General features: G+C 36.3%; 1 protein-coding gene across 1 annotated transcript in view; it reads left to right on the top strand.

Annotated features, from left to right (window-relative positions):
- MFSD14B (major facilitator superfamily domain containing 14B) overlaps positions 1–23,258 on the top strand; it is an 82,242-nt gene that overhangs the window by 32,008 nt on the left and 26,976 nt on the right. The window contains exon 3 of the mRNA XM_082843607.1: positions 16,261–16,323. Within this exon, the coding sequence (XP_082699733.1) occupies positions 16,261–16,323 (63 nt within the window). The remainder of the gene's footprint in view (positions 1–16,260; positions 16,324–23,258) is intronic.

Raw genomic sequence — 23,258 nt, 5'->3', positions numbered from 1 at the left:
AAGCATATGTCCCCAGAGCTGTATGTCTAGGTATGTATTTGAGAGTAGCTCTTGACAATAATTTAAGACTGTTTACCATTGGGTTGTTTCCACTGTGTAGACTGTGAACCACCTGCAACTAAATACCTGCTTATTAAATATTCCTGGGTAGCAGGGCCACTCCCAGAATCTCGGGAGTGCTGTGAATGAACTACAGTCTGTATATCTAGGAAAATCTTTAAGAAGTCTTTAAGAAATTATTGCAAAGCTTTGTTGAAGTTTGTAACTTCCTTTGTATGGGTGTAATGACCTTTGACTTAAGAACATAGTAACAGGAGATTAGTAAGTACCGTTTAACAATGACAGTGATGAATGTAAGAATGCCCCGATTTCCGTTTTTGATAGCTGACCTACAGCCATTTCTTTGTAGAAGCCATTGAATTTCTTAGTAAGAACTTGGATGTTTGATATATAGTGTGGTTAGAGGGAAGGGAGATGCTGAAGAAAAGATTGGGGTGCAGATTTTAGGTGCCTAGTAACTACTTAACACTTAGTTTTAGTAAAGGTATTTTTTAATTGGCCTTACAGTTCAGTTGACTTAAATTGTTTTTTAAAAATCGTTGGTTAGGGCTTCCCTGGTGGCACTGTGGTTGAGAGTCCACTTGCCGATGCAGGGGACACGGGTTCGTGCCCCGGTCCGGGAAGATCCCACATGCCGCGGAGCGGCTGGGCCCGTGAGCCGTGGCCGCTGAGCCTGCGCGTCCGGAGCCTGTGCTCCGCAACGGGAGAGGCCACAACAGTGAGGGGCCTGCGTACTGCAAAAAAAAAAAAAAAAAAATCTTTGGTTAACCCTTCCCAATCACCAGCCTTACCAGAGAATCCCTTTGGGTTCAGATAAACTTTGTTCCCAAGTTAGGTTTAGAAAATAGAGAACTTTAGAGGATGACTATTAGCCTTACATATGACTTTGCTATACCCTTTTTAAAGTTTTTAATTCTTTTGGCACAGTTAAAATTACATTTTGGATGGAACAGGTTAAAAAACTGCCTGTGTTTTTATCCTCTATTTTATTCTTTTTCATTGCATTTCCTTTTTCTTCATAATGCTTTACTGCAGGAGGTAACTGGTTATTAGTTAATGGGGGATAAGTGGTCTCCATTTTAAGTTTCACGAAATCCTGCGTGCTGTGTGAATCACAGTCTCTAGTGCCTAGGGCTGCCTGGAACACAGTTGATGCTCAACGTGTATTTTCTTTGAACAAATGTATGTGTTGTGGGCACACACATAATGTGTTGTCAAGTTATTGCTTCTCCAAGACATATTTTTAGTGTAAATATAGACACACCATGCTGCTCATTTTAATAAACTGTTATAATAATTTTTTTTTTTTCCCCCCGGTACGCGGGCCTCTCACTGTTGTGGCCTCTCCCATTGCGGAGCACAGGCTCCCGACGCGTAGGCTCAGCAGCCATGGCTCACGGGCCCAGCCGCTCCGCAGCATGTGGGATCTTCCCGGACCGGGGCACGAACCTGTGTCCCCTGCATCGGCAGGCGGACTCTCAACCACTGCGCCACCAGGGAAGCCCATATAAAAATAATTTTTCATTAATTTTTAATTTTTGGCCCTAGTTCTCTGAATTTTTCCCCACAGTTTCTTTAGCTTACAAAGTTAAGAGTTTCAAACTAGTATTTTTCTGATGCAACCCGTTGCCTATAATTGCTAAATGTAGAAGTAATTCTGTAATCATTCTTCATTTGGTAAGAATTCAAATTGAAATGAAGAATGTTGTAGTGTTTTTGATACCATGTGAGAAATTCTAAAACCTCCTTCCAGATGGTTAAAATTCTTGGGCCTTTTTGACCCTAGACCAGATTATCAGATCCCTTTTAAATTTAATTAATAAGTTAATGGACTAATTAATGTACCTTCTTCCTTCTTACTGCCCAAAGCAGATAATTTTCTTAGGGTTACTGTGTCCCTGTTAGACCCTGCAGTGCAGTCTTAGAAACCAGCTTAAGTGCTGCTTTACTGCCTCTTTGCAGTTTCTGAGCAATTTTGCTTCTTGCAAAGATTTGGTTAAAAAGAACATTTATGTGAGGAATACAGAGTTACTAGCGTCACTCTACAGTGTCATAGAAGAAGTGTTGTTGAGTTAATAGATGTGCTTATTCTCTTTCTCTAAGCTCTTGGTGTTGCTAAATTAAGCTAAATGTCCTTTACTTTCCTATCTCCCCCAGATTTTACACCACAGTTTAACTCTCTTTCTTTTTTGACATGGGGGGACTGGTTCACTCCTCCTTTTGAAAAGAAAGATCTCTTTTTTCCCCCCTTGCTGTAGCTAGTGGGCAGCACTCTGTCCTGTTTCCAAAGCAAGAAAATACAGTCTTGAGATGAGGATTTGGAAATATAAAACAGTACATACATATTCATATATTGTCCAATCTGACTATCTCTGCATCCTAGCATTCATTAGGACCCTCTGTTTGAAGTAGTGTAGAACAATTTCTTCTTCTTAGTCATTTTCTCTGAGATTTGTTGCCTGTCTCATGTGGCCATGTCATAGATTACAACTTTAGTTTGCTAATTAAGCACCATCAGAAAGGTCTCCACCCCTAATACACTGAAGCAAAACCACAAAGTTGGCCTTACACAGTGACCTTAACCTTCTAGTAGTACTATTAGTTCTTCGTACATAAAAATGACCTTTCTCTTGTCTTACATCCCTGCCTGACATTCTACCCTCTACTCAAAATGTGCATCCTTTTAGAGGGCCTGATCTCATTTTAATATAAATAAAGTAATCTGATTAAATTTATTTAAAAGTCTTTAGGTATATTTAAATAGAACACTTATTTCAATAAAGATATACTTAATATTCTTGTGAGTGAAGAATTTTAGTTTTGCAATTTGCAGATTTTCTTTTATAAGCTCACCTTCCTGGAATCCTGATAGAGATTCAAGGACTCAATATTCCTTACTATACCATCTTCTGTCTGTATGGTGATCTAATAATCCAAAGAATTCTCTTTAAACACTTCCCTGCTGCATTCAGTTTTCCTATCCCTTCTTACTTACTCTCAAAATATGTTTTCATTTAACAAACATATATTCTATCTCATCAGCCCCTTATTTGCTCCACAGTCCAGCGCTTCTGCTTCCTTTGCTTTAATCAGTGTTTCCTCTTGGGAGTTGAGGTGGATGGAATGGATAGAGCTGTTTGTCAGGCATTTTGGGCATAATACACAGGCACTTTGAGGCATGATTTGCTCTGCACATGAAAAGGAAGTAAGTTCTAACTATAGTCACATGGACACTGTTTGCTTTCTGGAGTCATAAGATTTTCCAGGCTCATTTTTATGGTTTTGACAGGTTCCTAATGGTGTTTTGACCAAAGTACCCAGAACCTACCCTCTGGTGTGCCATATAATTATTAAAATAAGTAGCATTCACTAAAGGTATCCATAATATATGATGACAGTGTGTTAAATCTTTGCCTTCTTTTGCCAAGCTGACCGTTATGATATCATGAGTATTAATTAGACACAGTGACCTTTGTTTGGCATTTATTTCTGACCTATTTTTGTGTGTTGTATGTTGTAATCTGTAGCATGCTTTTATATCTATAAACTTGTGAATGCTTAAAAAAAACAATGCTGATTTCCAACTTACCTAATTAATACAGTTATAAGAAGAGTTGACATGGAAATACAAGGAAACTGTTGTGGGTCTCTTCGGCTTAAAATTTGGTATATAAAATATTTAGTGTGCATTCTGTTTTTTTCATAGATTTTTCAGCATTTTAATATGTCATTATATTGTCTGGCATCCATTGTATCTGACAGGAAGTCAGCTGTTAATAAGTATTATTGTTCTCTTGATGTCAGGGGGTCTGCAAACTATGGCCCACAGGCCTAATCTGGCCTACTGCGTGTTTTTATGTGGTCTGTATACTAAGAATGTTTTTTACATTTTTAAAAGGTTGGAAAATATCAAAAGAAGGTATTTGGTGACACATGAAAATTATATGAAATTCAAATGTAAAATTCTGTTGGACCATGACAATGCCCATTGAATGTGACAGCTTTTGTTCTACAATGGCAGAGTTGAGTAGTTGCACCACAGACAACCTTACCTGAAATATTTACTATGTACTGTATGTTCCTTTATGGAATAAGTCTGTCAGTCCCTGATGTAAATGGTAATTCATTCCCTTTTTCTTGCCGCTTTAGAGATTTTCTCTTTGTCTTTCAACAGTTTGACTATGCTATAATGTGTCTAGGTGTGGATCTTTCTGTGTTACATTTTTTTTGGCCATGCCCTGCAGTTTGTGGGATCTTAGTTCCCTGACCAGGGATTGAACTTGCCCCCTCGGCAATGAATGCTGAGTCCCAACCACTGGACTGCTAGGGAATTCCCTTTTTGTGTTACTTTTACTTGGGGTTTGTTTGGCTTCCGGGGTCTGTAGATTAACATTTTTTATCAAATTTGGGAAGTTTTTGGCCATTATATTTTTTAATATTTTTGCTCCCCTTTCTCTCCTTCTCTTTTGGGACTCTCATTATACTTCATAATGTTTCACAGGTCTTGGAAGCAAAGTTCATCTTTTTTTTTCCCTCAAAAATTACTGTCAGACTTTTGACTTTTGATATTACAGGAGGTCAACAAATTCTGTCCTAATAAAGCTGGACAAAACAGTCAAAAACAACCATTTCAGTGCTCTGGGATTCAAAGGCACACAACAAACTGAGAAGCATTTATTTATTAAGCTACTGAACTTCAGGCAAGAATAGTGAGTTTGCAGTTCTGAGCTATATCCTTTTGCTATAATTATAACTGTGAGTATAACAGTTTCTGAGTCCTGTGAATCCTTTTAGCAAATCTCTGAAATCCGTTCTATCGTTGATGGACATTTGGGTTTACTGTGTTTGCCTATTACAAATACTGCTTTTGTGATATTTCTTGTATATGTCTTATCAGTTAAGGTGTAAACATTTTTTCTTGTTTCTTGTAATACATACTTAGGAGAAAAATTGGAGGGTTTTGTTCAATTTAGGTATATACTGCCAAAAGTTTTCCAGAGTGGTTGAATCAATTTACCCTCCAACAAGCCAGGCTCTACATCTTCACTCACAGTTGGTATTTCATTTTAGTCATTCTGATGGGTACAGTGTGGCCTTAATTTGCATCTTCCTAATGATCAATGAAGTTAACCCCCTTTATGTATATTTATTTGCCATGTGAATATCTGATCATATTTCTTTTCCCTCCTTGGATTGCCTTTTCACTCTCTTAATAGTGTCTTTTTATGAACAGTAGTTCATAATCTTTACATAGTTCAGTTAACTGATGTTTTTCTTATGTTTGGTTGCTTTCTTAAAATCTTGCTAAAGAAACTTTCTTCTTCCCCAGAGCTTTATTGGTTTATTTTACACACACAGATCTACCATACATCTAGAAAAAAATCACTGTATTTTATAGTGGTCAAGATTCATTTTGGTTCATATATAGTTGAACCAGCATCATTTATTTAAAAAATCTTTCTTTCCCCACTGTATGTGTCAACTTTGTCATAAAGCAGGCAGCCATATTCATGTGGATTTGTTTCTAGGTTTTGTATTCTATTTGTGTATGTATCCTGTGTCGATACTATGCTGTGTTGATTTCCATAGCAATATCTTGATATCTTATATAACTTTCATAACTTGGTTCTTCTTTCTCAAGATTGCCTTGGCTATTGTAGGTCTTTTCTATATCCATATACATTTTGTAGTCAGCTCTTCAATATTCACAAAATATCTTGCTGGGAATTTTGATTGTGATTGCATTACTACAGAAATTGAGGGAGAACTGACATCTTTACACTATTGAGTCTTCTAATCTACATGGTATATTCTCCTTTTATCCAGTCTTTAAAACTTTCTCTGAATAATGTTTTACATTTCTCAGTGCATGAATTTTTCACGAGATTTATTCCTAGGTATTTGGGTTTTGATGCTATAGTAAATAATGTAGTTTTAAAGGTTAATTTTCTAATTGTTGATGGTACATAAAACAATTTGTTTTTGTGTCCTGACCTTGTGTTTAGTAATTTTTCTAGATTCACTTATTAATCCTTATAGTTTATCTGTAGGTTTTATACACATTCATATCTTTTGTAAATAATGACAGTTTTTAACTCATTCCAATCCTTTTTATTTTTATTTCTTTTTCTTTCTTTGTTGTATTGATTATGACATCCAGTGTAAGGTTGAATAGAAGCAGTCATAGCGGGTGTCCTTATCTCATAAATGATTTGATATTCTAAAATTCACCACTAAGTATGATGTTTGCTGTAGATTGTTTTTATAGACACTCGTTATCAGAGAAAGGAAGTTCCCTTCTGTTTCTGTTTTGCTTATTGTTATAATGAATGGGTGTTAACTTTTATCAGATGAAGTTTCTGCATATAACCAGACAATTAGATTTTCCCCTTTATTCTGGTAATGTGGTCAGTTATATTGATTTTTGAATATTAAGCCACCCTTGTATTCTTGTAGTAAATTCCACTCAGTTATGAGAAATATATAATTTTAAAAACCATCACTGGATATGATTTACTAGTATTTTGTTCGTGTCTTTGTAATTATGGGCACAATAGAGATTGGAGTGTAATTTTCTTTTCTTGTAATGTCCTCATCATGTTTTAGTATTAAGGTTTTGTTGGCCTTATAAAAATTAATTTGGAAAGGGTCTCCTCATTCTCTGGGAAAGTTTGAGTGAGATTGCTGATATTTCTTCTTTAAATGTTTGGAAGAATTTGGTGAGGCTGAAGTTTTTTGTTCTTTTGTTTATTTTAGCAAAGATTTTTAATAACATTTCATTTTTTAATGAGATGTGACTATTCAGATTATGTATATTTTCTAGTGTCTGTTTTGGTAAGTTCTGTTTTTCAAAGAATTTTTTCACTAAACGTATAAGAGTCTAGTTTATTAGCAAAAAGTTCATAATATCTTCTTTCCTTTTTTTTTTTTTTTTTTTGCGGTACGCGGGCTTCTCACCGTTGTGGCCTCTCCCGTTGCGGAGCACAGGCTTCAGACGCTCAGGCTCAGCGGTCATGGCTCACGGACCCAGCCGCTCCGCGGCATGTGGGATCTTCCCAGACCAGGGCACGAACCCGTGTCCCCTGCATCGGCAGGTGGACTCAACCACTGCGTCACCAGGGAAGCCCCTACTTTTTTTTAAAATTGAGGTCTAATTGATGTATAACATTAGTTTCAGGTTTACAACATAATGATTTGATGTTTGTATATATTACAGAATGATCACCACAGTAAATCTAGTCAACTTCCATCACCATACATAGTTATAAATTTTGTGTGTGATGAGAACTTAATTTTAAGATATACCTGCTTAGCACTTTTCAAATATGCAATACAGTATTATTAACTAAAATCAGCATGCTGTACACTACATCTCTATGACTTATTTGTTTAGGGTTTTTTTTGTCTTTTTTATTATTAATTTTTATCCGAGTATAGTTGATTTACAATGTTGCATTAGTTTCTGCTGCACAGCAAAGTGAATCAGCTCAATGTATACATATATCCCTTCTTTTTTGGATTTCCTTCCCATTTAGGTCACCACAGAGCATGGAGTAGAGTTCCCTGTGCTATACAGTAGGTTCTCACTAGTTATCCATTTTATACATAGTAGTGTATATATGTCAATCCCAAGCTCCCAGTTCATCCCCCCTCCCCGCTTGGTATCCATACATTTGTTCTCTACATCTGTTTCTGCTTTTCAATTAGGTCCATCTGTGCCATTTATCTAGATTCCACATATAAGCAATATCATACGATATTTGTCTTTCTCTTTCCGACTTACTTTACTCTGTATGACGGTCTCTAGGTCCATGACTTATGTGTTTTATAATTGGAAGTTTGTACCTTTTGACCCCCTTCATTAATTTGCCTACTCCCTGCCCCCTTGCCTCTGGCAGCCACAAATCTATGAGCTTGGTTTTTTGCTTTTGTTTTTTTAGATTCTACATATAGGTGAAATTATACAGTATTTGTCTTTCTCTGTCTGACTTATTTCACTTAGCATAATGCCCTCAAGTTCCTTCCATGTTGTCACCAATGGCAAGATTCCATTCTTTTTTTTTTTTTTTTTTGGCGGTACGCGGGCCTCTCACTGTTGTGGCCTCTCCCGTTGCGGAGCATAGGCTCCAGACGCGCAGGCTCAGCGGCCATGGCTCACGGGCCTAGCCGCTCCGCGGCATGTGGGATCTTCCTGGACTGGGGCACGAACCCGTGTCCCCTGCATCAGCAGGCAGACTCTCAACCACTGCGCCACCAGGGAAGCCCTCCATTCTTTTTTTATAGCCAACTAATTAATGTTCATATATATGTGTGTATATATACACACATACATACACAGCACATCTTCTTCATCCATTGATGACCATTTCAGTTGCTTCCATATCTTGCCTACTGTAAATAATGACGTGATGAACACAGAGGTGCATAAATCTTTTCAAATTAGTGTTTTTGTTTTCTTCAGCTAAATACCCAGAAGTGGAACTCCTGATTCATATGGTAGTCCTATTTTTAATTTTTTGAGGAACCTCCATACTGTCCTCCAGTAGTTGCTGCACCAATTTACATTCTCACCAACAGTGCACAAGGGTTCCCCTTTTCCCACATCCTCGCCAGCACTTGTTATTTCTTGTCTTTTTGATAATAGCCATTCTAACAGGTGTTAGATGATATATCTCATTGTGGTTTTGATTTGCATTTCCCTGGTGATTAGTGATATTAAGCATCTTTCATGTACCTGTTGGCCATCAGTATGTCTTCTTTGGAAAAATGTCTGTTCAGATCTTCTGCCCATTTTTTAGTCACACTGTTCTGTTTTTTGCTATTGAGTTGTATGAGTTATTTATATATTTTGGATATTAACCTATTATAGGTACATGATTTGCACATATTTTCTCCTAGTTAGTAGGTTGCCTTTTCATTTTGTTGATGGTTTCCTTTGCTGTACGTAATCTTCATTCTTGTTATTAGTAATTTGTGTTTTTTCCCTTGGTTAATCTTATTGATAGTTTATCACTTTTACTAAGCTTTCAAAGAAGTTATTTTTGGCTTTGTTGATTTCCATTATTGAATGTTTGGATTTTATTTCATCGATTTCTCTTTTTTATTTTATTTATTTATTTATTTATTTTGGCAGTACACGGGCCTCTCACTGTTGTGGCCTCTCCCGTTGCAGAGCACAGGCGCTGGACACGCAGGCTCAGCGGCCATGGCTTATGGGCCCAGCCGCTCCACGGCATGTGGGATCTTCCTGGACCGGGGCACGAACCCATGTCCCCTGCATCGGCAGGTGGACTCTCAACCACTGCGCCACCAGGGGAGCCCCTGATTTCTCTTTTTTAAAACATTACCTCATTTCCTTATTTCTTTGGGTTGGATTTGCTGTTCTTTTCCTAGCTTCTTCATAAAGAAGCTTAGAACATTGATTTCAGCCCTTTTTTGGTTTTCAGTTACATGTATTTAAAACTAAATTCCTTTCAAGCATTAATATTGATATACATATAACTCATGAGGTTTAATTTATTATATCTTTATTATCATTTTGTTCATTCTTTTTTCTAATATTTCTTATAACTTCTTTGAATCACAGATTATTGGAAGTGTATTTTCTAATTTCTAAACATTTGGGATTTTTCTAGCTTGCGTTATTAGAGAACATATTGTGATGAATTGTTTCGGTTCTTTGAAATTTGTTGAAGTTTGCTTTATATTCTAGTATATGGTTAATTCTGATAAATGTTCCATGTGATCTAAAGAGAGCAAGTATTTTGTGGTTGGAATAGTGTTTTAAGTGTTAACTATTTTGAGTTAATTATGTTTGATGCCTTTTATATAATCACTGAAGTTTTTGTCTACCTGTTCTGCCATATGTTGAGAGAGATGTGTTTCTCTTCTACCTCCATTATTGTTGTGCAGCTAAATTATATATTTTTTAAACAATATAATACATTGTTATATTTTATACAGTCAGTATTCAGTTAGATTTACCCTATTATATTTCCATTCTGGTGCTCTTCTTCCTCTTTCTATATTATCTTCTAATCAATTCTTGAAGACTTTCCTTACTTGTTTTGCTTTGTTTGGTGCTGGTCCTTGTGTAACACATTGTTTTTAATGCATGTGGCATCCTCTTGAAACTTTTGGAGGACACTTATACTTATTTTAAAGCTTTCTTCTGTTTCCTACCATGATTTGGTTATTTGGCAGTGAGGTAGATTATCTTTTCCTTTCTATGTTCTTTTTTGTGCCTTCCAGTGTTTTTTTTCAACTTCTTTTGTTGAATTTTATACATATTTATATTTACAGATGAGGGGGTAGGTCAGGGATTGTGAAAACAAATGTCTTCTGGGGCTATGCAAGTGTAGTAAACGTGAGAAGTGGGGGTAAGAATGGGTTGGTGTTATCGGTGGAATACATGCTCTTTCTACTGCAGCAGCCACTATCTACTTAGCCAGTCGATGACATGGCAGTTCAGGCCCCATTCTGACTTCCTATGAAATACTAGAAAACCATATGGAGTTTGGTGAAATTTCCTGAAATCTACACATGACAGCCAGCTCACTTTGGAAAATATGAGTCAGAAAGCATATCATTTTACCAATTTGCCACCCATGTTCTAGACACCTCAGGTAGCTTATAGAGTGTCATTCTCCAGCCCAGGTGGAAATCCCTGTTCTGTAGTACCGAATACAAGCACTGCTTGTAGGAGTTCTGGAAGTCTGGGTGCTCTGGGATTTCCTCTGTAGTGCTGAAGTAGTTTCTCAAGTGATTGTAAGGCTTTGTGGCACTCTTGGCAGCCATAAGTGACCTGGGAAACTAAGTTTTGAATCCCACCCCCATTCAGTTCTGCACGTATCCCACTTACAAGCCCCACTTCAGAGAACTATGCTTGTGATTGTTATCTTGGGGACAAATATAGAGGTCAGCAGCTTTGAGAGCAAGATAGCAGGGGCTTATTTTGTAACCTTTTAATGACCTATTCAGTTATGGATGTTCTTCCTCCTCCTCCAGTTCTGTTTTTTTGTTTTTTCCTTGGATTCTGAAAAATTTACTTCAAAGATCTTTTTCACCTTAACATGTGACTATTTTCTTCAACTTGTTTAGGGTTCATTTTCAGCGTTTTCCTATCTGCTCTGTATCATCCAGAAGTGTTTCACTATTCTTCCAAGTAAATAGTGAATGCTATAAATTGATTTCATATTTTTTCTGTCATATCAGTGATACTTTAGGTAGAAGTGGAGAAGAACAGCTGTATATGTGTGTATGTTTGAATGTAATATATATACACACACAGATATTTATTAGCTTCATTGTACTGGAAGTCAATTCAGTTCTCTGAAGTTTCTAAATTTCTTTTTTAAGTGATAAGCAAATGCCATTGTATTTTATGTTTACTGTATTCCTTCTCAAGAAAAAAGATAATATCTTTCTTGAAGTTTTTAGTATAGAAAGATATTTAAAATGAAAGCTTTGATCTTATCTGAGATATTTAATATACTTTTTATCATTAGGTTTACTTTATTATGGTAACAGTTATTGTCTTTTGTAGTAAAATTATATACTTTATTTTAATTTTTTTGAATTTATCATAAGTTTGGAACGTTGCTGTTTTCAGCTGCTTTATTTTGTGAAGGTTTAGTCCTTAGCTTTGTAAAAAAAAATTTATTGACTTGTTTTGTTTTACGTACTTGTTTAATAAAACTTTACTATTTCTTTTTTTTTAAATAGGAAAAAGTAGGAAAGTTTTAAAAAGCACAGATTGAACATTTTTAGAGGAACTTCCTGCATCATGGCTCTATTACCCAGAAACAGTCTCTCGTACTGCCAGAAATTCCATTAGATCTTTATTTTAATGTGCAGTTCAGTAAATCCAAGTTCTGTCATTCATACATGGATATGGTTTTGCCAAATTAAAGAGGTTATCTCTTATTCCTAGATTGCATCACCTGCATAAGTGAATGCATGTTTGGGTCATGTTGAGTGTAGAATTGTTTTAGGGGAGGTCAGAGGTCTGGAGGGTGAGGACGAAGCAGGGGGCAGCAGAGGAGAAGCATTGCTGCCCCTTTGACAGAATGAAGACAGCTCTGAAGTTATTGGTGTAGTGTTCACCAGCACTACCCCAACCCTATTGTTTCCCACTGGCAAAAACTGTGAAGAAATCCATGGGCAAAGGGGAGTTAGAAAAATATCTGTAAGCTCTCAGCCTTGGTCTGACAGAGTATAATAGGGAAAAAGTGGGGCTAAGACAATGGATAAATAACTGGCACACCCAGGATCAGAGAAACTTTATTTAAAATATACTGACTCTGGTGTTTTGCTATTGTACCATATTTCGGTGGTGCATATGACAAATTATTAAACAGTTCTAATATTGATTTGTATTCCTTTTTCTTTAAAGAAAATTTCTGTATCTCTGTATCCTGTGAAATTTGTTATTTAAGGAAGATTTTTCTGAAAACTTTGATGATTTTCTGCTTGAGATATTTGGTGTCCTTCATTTACTTTTCTGTTTTTTCAGTACAGGAAGTAGAGTTCAAATGCCACTAGCTTAGATGACACATTTTTTCTAAACCTTAAAAATTATGTGTTAGGAGATAGATTGGAAGTAATTTTTCTATGGATACATTTTAATTTCATTTTTTGAAGAACCTGTGGAGATAAACTGTCTAAAGTTAGAATACAGTTGCTCTATCCTGCCCCCCTTTTTTATAATTCATAGGACTTCAGGTGCATAGAATTAGATTAATCATAACTCTTTTTTCATGATACATAGATTTCATTGTTTCACTCATGGAATGAAACATTCATCCCCCCTTATTTTATGTTTTATCCTTCTTTGTTTTTAAAATTTATTTCTATAACATATTTTTTAAGGATGTTTGGAACACCTGTGAACCCATGCTTAACCCAACAACAATTTATTTCTATCTGTGTCCTCTTTGCCTACTCTTTCCCTGCCTCTCCCACAAAGACAACCACAATTCTGAATTTATTTATTTATCATTTACTTGATTATTTTCTAGTTCTAGCTCACATTATTATATGTATACACACACAAAGATATATCTATGTTATTTAATTCTGACTATTTTTGAACTTCTAAAAAAGAGTATATAACATGTATAATGTTCTGTTGTCTTCTGGGACTTCAAGCTTTTTTTTCTATTATGTACTTTTAACACAAGTTATTTTTCTGTTCTCCTGGTAGTGAACATTTGTTTCCAGTTGTTCCATTGTCTATACAGTGCTGCTATAAACATTCTTGTACATGTCCTGGCGTTCACATGCTTGATTTTCTTTGGTGGTTAAACACTGCTGGATCATAGGTATTCAAAAGTTCAGTTTAACCAGATTTTGCTAAATTGTTTTGCAAAGTGATTATACTAATTTAGATTTCTACCAGCAACATATAAGAGATCCTGTGGTTCCAAATGCTGTGGTTCAGTTTCTGTCTAAAATTTGGTTTTAGAGTGGTATACTTTTTTTTTTTTTAACATCTTTATTGGAGTATAATTGCTTTACAATGGTATGTTAGTTTCAGCTTCACAACAAAATGAATCAGTTATATATATACATATATTCCCATATCTCTTCCCGCTTGCGTCTCCCTCCCTCCCACCCTCCCTATCCCACCACTCCAGGCGGTCACAAAGCACCGAGCTGATCTCCCTGTGCTATGCGGCTGCTTCCCACTAGTTATCTACCTTACATTTGGTAGTGTATATATGTCCATGCCTCTTTATCGCTTTGTCACCGTTTACCCTTCCCCCTCCCCATAGCCTCAAGTCCATTCTCTAGTAAGTCTGTGTCTTTATTCCTGTTTCACCCCTAGGTTTTTCATGACATTTTTTTTTTTTTAATTCCATATATATGTGTTAGCATACGGTATTTGTCTCTCTCTTTCTGACTTACTTCACTCTGTATGACAGACTCTAGGTCTATCCACCTCATTACAAATAGCTCAATTTCGTCTCTTTTTATGGCTGAGTAATATTCCATTGTATATATGTGCCACATCTTCTTTATCCATTCATCCGATGATGGACACTTAGGTTGTTTCCATCTCTGGGCTATTGTAAATAGAGCTGCAATGAACATTTTGGTACATGACTCTTTTTGAATTACGGTTTTCTCAGGGTATATGCCCAGTAGTGGGATTGCTGGGTCATATGGTAGTTCTATTTGTAGCTTTTTAAGGAACCTCCATACTGTTCTCCACAGTGGCTGTATCAATTTACATTCCCACCAACAGTGTAAGAGGGTTCCCTTTTCTCCACACCCTCTCCAGCATTTATTGTTTCTAGATTTTTTGATGATGGCCATTCTGACTGGTGTGAGGAGTGGTATACTTTTTGCCTTTTAACTGGTGTATTAAGTCTACGTGAATTCAGTTACCTCATTATTTTGTTCTGTGTACCACAGTTCTCAGTTGTCATTTTATTCCTTTTTGCCTTCTTTTGCATTGAATAGTTAGGCTAATTTTTCTCCTATTATATTAGAAGTATTCTACTCTATTTCTGTCATTTTTGGTTACCATGGCATTACATGCAAACTTATCAAAGTCTAATAATATCTTTACTCTCATCTAGGATAATATTAGCATAAATGAGGTAAATGAATTTAACGCTTTATAGTCATTTACCTCATTTATGCTAATATTATTAAGTATTTTAATTCTGTATAATTGAAAATAAAACCTATAAGACCCATTATTTTTGTTTTGTAGCATCCCTGTTCATTTATATTTACCATTTTCTTTGCTCTTTATTCTGTTTTGCATCTTGAACCTTAATTACATCTGGATTATTTTCCTTCTCCTGGAAGTATATTTTTTATATTTTATTAATTGGGGTCTATAAGTTAGTAAACTCATTACTGTAAGTTAGTAACCTAGTTTTTGCTAGGTCAAAAATGTTATATTTGCCTTTGTCCTCAAAGGACATTTTAACTGGGTATAGAATTTTAGATTGGCATTTGTTTTGTTTTTCTCATTATATTGATGATAGAATAGCATGCTCCTTGTCTGGGTTCAGTTGTTACAATTATGAAACAGTCTAACTGTTGTTCTTTTGAAAGCAATCTGTATTTCTCTGGCTGTTTATAGGTATTTTTCTTTGGTTCTCTATAATTTTAATTGTGAATGTGGATTTCTTTTTATACTGCTTAAAAGTTGTTAGGCTGCTTTAATCTCTGCATTGATGTCTGTCATTGGTTCTAGTACATTCTCAGCCATTGGCTCCTGAAATATTGTCTCTGCCTCATTCGCATTACTGGACAAGTTTAATTGTCAGACTTTCTTACTGGACCCTCTGTGTTTCTTACTTTTTCTCTTATATTCTGTCTTTTTGTCTCTCTATGCTGCATTCTGGATGACTTCTTTTGACCAACTTTTCGGTTCAGTTATTCTCTTTAAGCTGTGTCTAATCTTGTTAAACATATCCATTGAGTTTCTAATTTAAAGTTAATGCATTTTTTCTCTTCTAGGATTTCTTTTTGTTCTTTTAATCTGCTACAAAGTTTCAAGCTTGTTTTATATATCTTGCAACAAAGTAATAAACATGCTAATTTTAAAGTCTGTTGAGTAATCCCAAAATGTGAGGTCTTTGAGAGTCTGTTTCTGTTTTGTAGTTTTGTTTGCTTGTTGCTGTTCATGATGTCTTATTTACTTTTGTATCTGATTACCTTTGATTATGTGCTTGTCATTATATTTGAAAAATACACATACGGTTGATTTGAAGCCGAGGTGATGACCTTTTCAGAAATGATTTTAGATATTTTTCTTCCTAGACATCTGGAGGTGCTACCAGTCTGGATCACTGTAATCCAAATTTAAAGGTTTGAGGTTTCCTGGACTTCGTAGGTGACATGAAGCTGGGCTGCAGGTTCATACCTGAGTTTGTATAGCTGCTTGTAGTACATACTTAAAATTGTAGGTGGTTGAGGGGGTAGCCAATTTAACAGTTTATTTTTGCTACAAATGCTTTTGTAGCAAAAGCAGCTGAATGTTGGGCATAACCTTTTTAGGTGACTGCTTTATTTAGATTTCTGCCTCACTATCTTGTTACCTTTTCATAAGTCATTGTTACCTAAATTTTTTTCATTCCAGGGTTTATTTTGTTTACCTAGTCTGCCATTAACAGAGGCAGAAATCATTTCCTTTAATTTGCTTTTGAATTTTTCTTGATGTTTGTTTGCTTTTTGTAGGTTCTGCATGAAACATTTCCTCAACACACATTCCTCATGAATGGTCTCATTCAAGGTGTAAAGGTAAGAACAATTTCTGTGTGGTTCACAGTGAACCAAAGCCAGGAACCCTTAGTAGTTTAACTCTGGAAGTTTAAACGGAACATAGGGAAATGGTTACCATTAGTAAATTCTATAAATCAAAATTTTAGCTGGATTATCAAAGTCAAAATAAAATATAACCCAAATCCATAAGACACTGGTAAGAACAGTACTTTATTTTTATTAGCATGTACAGAGCAGTATATGAAGGGTATAATTATGTGAACTTTTTTGTTTGTTTGTTTGTTTTTGTTTTTGTTTTTGCGGTACGCGGGCCTCTCACTGCTGTGGCCTCTCCCGTTGTGGAGCACAGGCTCCGGACGCGCAGGCTCAGCGGCCATGGCTCACGGGCCCAGCTGCTCCATGGCATGTGGGATCTTCCCGGACCAGGGCACGAACCCGTGTCCCCTGCATCAGCAGGCGGACTCTCAACCACTGCGCCATCAGGGAAGCCCTATGTGAACTTTTAATTGCTGTATCAACAGAATAAAATGGGCAAGTATTAATATCTTCTTTTGAGATAGACTTTGAGATTGAAGAAGAGGAGCAATCAGGATTTAGTTGTATATATAGTCTTTCGGCAAGGCTGGTGTTCTAGCCATAACTTTCTGAGCTCTCAACTACTTGACTTAATTAGGTTTAATTCATTGTTTAAATTTAATGTGATATTTGTCAGAAAAGCTTATAAATAAGGGTTAAAATATGATGTTATGTTCCGGTTGCAATTTGTAGTAAAGTATATGGGTATAGCATGTAATTTGTCCTTTTCAACTTAGATAGTATCAACCTACTTAATTTTACTTTGTGCTGAACAGCACACTTAAAATTATACCCTAGTAATTTGCTGAATTCATAGCTTTGAGCAGCATTAATTGTCATTAATACTATTTATTCTCTGCCTATTTTCAAAAAGCATTTTGAGAATGCTTACAATAATCACATAAGTAAACCAGGGCAATTTAAACAAAGTAAAACAAGAACTTTTTAATACTCATTGAGCGGAGGAATATTATCAAGAATCTGATGTGTGTTCATTTAAGCACCAGTTTGTGAGCAGTTTTTAACTACATGATAAAAAGAAAAACTAAATAAATGAGAGAGGGCATTGATTAAAAATACAACATAAGCTTATCCTTACAGTAGATTCTTGTGGAAGTTACCATGAATCTTTTTCTTTTGTCTTGTGGAGCTAATAAAATGTGTTTTAGTATGGTTCTGCTAAATAAAACCAGTTAGGTCTGCACCCTAAAGTCAAGTGGCATGCTTATTACACTTTCACTTAGAGACATCCACAATATTATTCTAAAAAACCATAGAACAAAAAGTATTTGATTCAAGAGTGTGGACAAGAATTTATTTAACCTTCAATGACTATTGAACTTCAATTTATTGAACTTAAGTAAGGAGTTATATACTTTAATAATTGGCTATTGTTTCTGGGGTGGGGATATAATAAGAGAACCCAACAGCAAAGCACAGCTCTATTAAGATATCCTAATATGGATATGCGCACAGTGGCATGAATATGGCTTTGGATTGCTTTAACATTAAATCTCTGTCTACATCTTATTAACTGTTACCTTAGTCATATAATTTAATCTCCCCTTCATTATGAAGTAATGAGAAAAACAAAAAAACCTCTAGTAGGGTGATTATGAGGATTAAATGAGCTAGTAGATGTAAAGCTATTAGCATAGTACATTCATTCATGTGCTAAATACTCAGTAAATTTTGCAAAGAAGAGTACATAAAAAGCAAAAACTATTAGAAGGAAATCTTGGTGACCATTTTTCCTACCAGTTTGGGGAAAGATTTTCTTTTTTTAGAAAAAGAATTCATAAAGGAAAAAATTGAGTCATTTACATCAATATTTTAACTTTAGTAAGTCAAAGCCACCATCATCAAACTGAAAATACAAATGACAAAATGTTATTGGTAATAGAAGGAGGAATACATAAAAGCACTCACAAAGTAAAACCATAGGAAAATGACTGATGTCCCAGAAGGGCAAAGAAGGGTATAACTTGGCAGTTTACAAAAGATGTCAGTGTGAAAATAAGTTTATCACTAATAAGCAGTAAGTCCCAAATTAAATGAGATAATATTTTTACATACTGGAAGAAATTTTAAACTGACAAGAACTACTTCAGTTTGTGGTAAATTGGGTCCCCGTGCACTGTTGATGACAGGATAAATATAGCTCTTCTGTAAGGCAGTATTTTAAGAGTTAAAAATATTCACATATTTTAACAAAGTAATTCCATTTCTAGAAAGTTGTTCTTATCAAATAGAGTTATTCAGAGGTTCGGGTAAAGGGCTATTTGTAATAGTAAACATAGAAACTTTTTAAATGCCTTAAAATTAAAAGAATAAATATGTTGTGGGGGCTTCCCTGGTGGTGCAGTGGTTGAGAGTCCGCCTGCCGATGCAGGGGACACGGGTTTGTGCCCCGGTCCGGGAAGATCCCACATGCCGCAGAGCGGCTGGGCCCATGATCCATGGCTGCTGAGCCTGCGCGTCCGGAGCCTGTGCTCCGCAATGGGAGAGGCCACAACAGTGAGAGGCCCACGTACCGCAAAAACAAAAACAAAAAAAAAGTTGTGGTATAGCCATATAATGTAATACAGGCATATAAAGAACATGTTTTTGAAGAACACCATGTAATGTGTGAAACAAAAAGGATATACAACTATACAGTATGGTTTCAAGTGTGTTTTGACCAAAATAAATGTAAATAAGCAGGGGGAAAAAATGATTTCAAACCTGAAATTTGAAAGTATGTGGATTTATGGATGATTTTTAATTTTCTTCTTTATGTATTTTATTTATCTTTGTAGATTTTCTACAGTTAACTTTTACTTTTTAAGTTTACTGTCATAATGCATGGAAGAGAAGGTTTAGATTTGGGGTGAGCATCAATTAAGGATGCAAGAGTAACCAGTTCTGTTTTGTGAATTCTCCAGTTTTAGTTTTGGAGTTGTTTGTTTGTTTTTGTTTTTGGTTATTGCAGCAGCTTTATTGAGATATAATTCACCTATCATGCAAGTCACCCACTTAAAATGTACATTCAGTGGTTTTTAATATATTCACAAAGTTGTGCAGCCATCAGCACACAATTTTAGAACATTTTCATTGCCCCTGAAAGAAATCCTGTACTGATTAGTAGTCATTTCTCATTTCCCCCTAACCTCTTCAGTGTTAAGCAAGCACAAATCTACCTTCTGTCTCTATAGATTTGTCTCTTCTGAACATTTCATGTAAATAGAGTCATACAGTATGTTCTTTTGTGACTGGCTTCCCTCACTTATAATGTTTTCAAGGTTCACCTGTGTTGTAGCACATAGTAGTACTTCATTCTTTTTATGGCCAAATAATATTTTACTGTATGGATATACCACAGTTTATCCATTTATCAGTTGATAGACATTTGGAGTTGTTTCTAGTTTTTTGTTTGTTTGTTTGTTTTTGCGATATGCGGGCCTCTCACTGCTGTGGCCTCTCCCGTTGTGGAGCACAGGCTCCGGACGCGCAGGCTCAGCGGCCATGGCTTACGGGCCCAGCCACTCCGTGGCATGTGGGATCTTCCCAGACCGGGGCACGAACCTGTGTCCCCTGCATCGGCAGGCGGACTCTCAACCACTGCGCCACCAGGGAAGTCCTGTTTCTAGTTTTTGATTATTGTGACTAATGCTGCTGTGAACATTTGTGTACAGGTTTTCATGTGGACATATGTTTTCACTTCATCCTAGGTACATGCTTAGGAGTAGAAATGCTGGGTTATATGGTAACTTGAGTTTTTTTTAAATTATGTTTTTAAATTAACTTCTTTCTTAACCCTGTTTCTGGCAAGTAATATATGTTCCTCATCTCCTAGACTTCTGACAGATGGGTGGCTGAAGCCATGGACAACAATTTCTTTTATCTCTACACTTACTCCCTTGGTGGTATCGTCAGACTTACTCACTTTCAACTCTCAAATAAATATCTTCCTCGACCTTGGGCCAGAACTTCAGACTTGTCTATCCAGTTGCCTAATTGACATCTCTATTTCCTTGCCTAATAAGTATCTCAAAGTTAACAGCTCCAAAACTAAGATCCTGGTCTTCCCCTCCAGCCTGACCAACCCACAAGTCTTCCTCATATCAGTTACTGGTCATGCCATTCTTGCTCACGCCAAAATTCCTGGAATCAGTCTTCTTTCTCTTCCATATCCCAAACCCAATCCATCAGCAAGTTCTGTGATTCTACCTTCAAAATAGAACTATAATCAAAACAGTACCTGGTCTCCTTTCAGTAGAGATCATGATAAAATATAAGCCAGTTTGTGGCACTCTTCTTAATCAACCCCACCCACACCCTGTTTTCTCCTTTGGTGTCATCCCTGTTCTTTCCTCCACTTCCTGCTGACCTTGCGCAGCCACAGCTTCCTCAGCCAGTGCTTGCCTGAGGGCTTTGCAGGTACTGTTTTTTCTGCTTGCTTTTCCCAGATTTTGGCAGGCTTCACTCCTTAACCCCTCAGCTCTTCACCCAGATGTCATTTTTCAGTGAAGCCTTCAATGACTACCATCTTGAATAATGTGTCCAGTTCTCATCACTCCCAATCCCCCTTCTCTGCTTTTTCTTCAAAGCATTATCTTACCTCTGACATGCTGTATATTTTGCTTTATCTTATCTTGTTATTATGTGTTCTCATCACCCCTCCTCTTTTAGACTGGAAGTTTCTTAAAGACATGAATTTTTGTCCACTTTGCTCATTGCTGTCCCCAGCACCTAGAACAGTTCTTGGCACATGGTAGGCACTAAGTAAATACTGTTGAAATAACATTTCTTTCCAGTCTTTTTCTATGCATTTTTATATAGTCAAGATCCAGCTTACTCAGAGACTTTAACTATGTATCTTTTTTTTCTTGTATCAGCGGTAACTAATTATATCATAGTAATTTCCCCGTAACATTAAAACTACATAAAATACAGGCAGCCCCCTCTTGCATGTTCCAATATGCACAAATTTCAGTTACCACAGTTCGGTTATATAACATGAGTCTCCCAATTCAGCACGATGCAGAATTCCGTTACCTGGTGTATTAACTGAGAAGCTGCATGAAATACAAACTGCTGCTAACTCCTCAGTCCACAAAACACTACATAAATAACAGATGCACATCATAACCAGTCACGCATTTCAAAGTGTTGGTGACCAGTCACTGTGCATCTTAGTTCATGCACGTACAGCAAAACATGCCATTGTGTTGCCTCCTTGATCCAGTGAGAAACCCACATGACAGTTTACAAAAATGGATCATTGAAAGAAGGAATTGGCCAACAAGGATGAGAATGCAATAAAGAAATAAATAATGATAATGCTGGAAGTGGGATTCATATAGAACCTCAGAGGAATTATAGAAGAACCAGCTGGTTGGAGAGACTCTAGATGTGTAGCCAAAGGAACTTAGTGAAGATAAACTTATCAGCATAAATGAGGAAAATGGTTGTGATGAAAAGGATAAAGATGTCCCAGAGGAAGTGATGCCAGCAAAAAGCTTGGACTTATATACACTACCAAACGTAAAATAGCTAGCTAGTGGGAAGCAGCCACATAGCACAGGGAGATCAGCTTGGTGCTTTGTGACCACCTGGAGGGGTGGGATAGGGAGGGTGGGAGGGAGGGAGACGCGGGAGGGAAGAGATATGGGGCCATATGTATATGTATAACTGATTCACTTTGTTATAAAGCAGAAGCTAACACACTATTGTAAAGCAATTATACTCCAATAAAGATGTTTAAAAAAATAAAAGAGCTCTCAGAGATGATATTGCATGACACTGAAAGCACAACGGATAAATGTTGGAAGCTGATCCAAACTTAAAAAGGCGTGTGACAGTTTTCCAAAGCAAAGAAGATACTGTGCATCATACATTATATGCCTTACAAAGAAGACAAGCACTGTTCAAATGACTCTTGATAAGTTTTTTACAAAGAAATAAAACACTTTAATTCTTTAAATTACAGTGTACTAAATACATACTATTGATAGTTTTACTATTTTTTTCATTTCACTAAATATGTATAACTGATAGTAAAAGTTTTCAGTGTTCTGGCAAAAATTTCTAAATGTCGTAAAATAAATCAGTTTTTCCCATTGATTAAAATCACTTTACATGGTTTCAGCTTGCACATTTTTTTTCAGTCCTGTACTACCATGCAAAGCAAAAACTGCCTGTATTTAAAGTGGTTATACATATACTATTCTATTGTATGAATATGCTATAATTTATCCATTTCCTTGTATAAGTGGTTTCTAATTTCAAACTACTGAAGATAATTCTGTAACAAATTATTTTTTATTTTTATTTTTTTGCGGTATGCGGGCCTCTCACTGTTGTAGCCTCTCCCGTTGTGGAGCACAGGCTCTGGACACGCAGACTCTGCGGCCATGGCTCACGGGCCCAGCTGCTCCGCGGCATGTGGGATCTTCCCGGACCGGGGCACGAACCCGTGTTCCCTGCATCGGCAGGCGGACTCTCAACCACTGCGCCACCAGGGAAGCCCCTGTAACAAATTTTTTTAAATAAATCTTTACATTTTTTATTGTTTCCCAAAAAATTAGAGTTGTAAAGGTATAACTAGTGAGTAGAAAAGTTTGGGCATTTTAAAAGATCTTGAATATATAGTACCACATTATCTCCTAGAGCAGTTGTGCCATTTCACACGTCCATCAACAGTGTGTGTATCTGTTTCACCATGCTCTAATACAAGTATTACTTTTCAGATCTTCACTAATCTGATAAGCTTGAAAATGATGTCTCAATGTAATTTTATTTCTTTGATTTCAAGTGAGGTTGGGTATTTTTACATTATTTGCTGGCTACTTTTATGAAGTGCCTTCAAGTTCTTTGTTTATTGTTTATTTTTCTAA

The sequence above is a fragment of the Leucopleurus acutus genome, assembly GCF_964270905.1.
Source record: "Leucopleurus acutus genome assembly, chromosome: 7".
NCBI classification, from domain to species: domain Eukaryota; kingdom Metazoa; phylum Chordata; class Mammalia; order Artiodactyla; family Delphinidae; genus Leucopleurus; species Leucopleurus acutus.
This window is presented reverse-complemented; position numbering and strand designations above follow the sequence as displayed.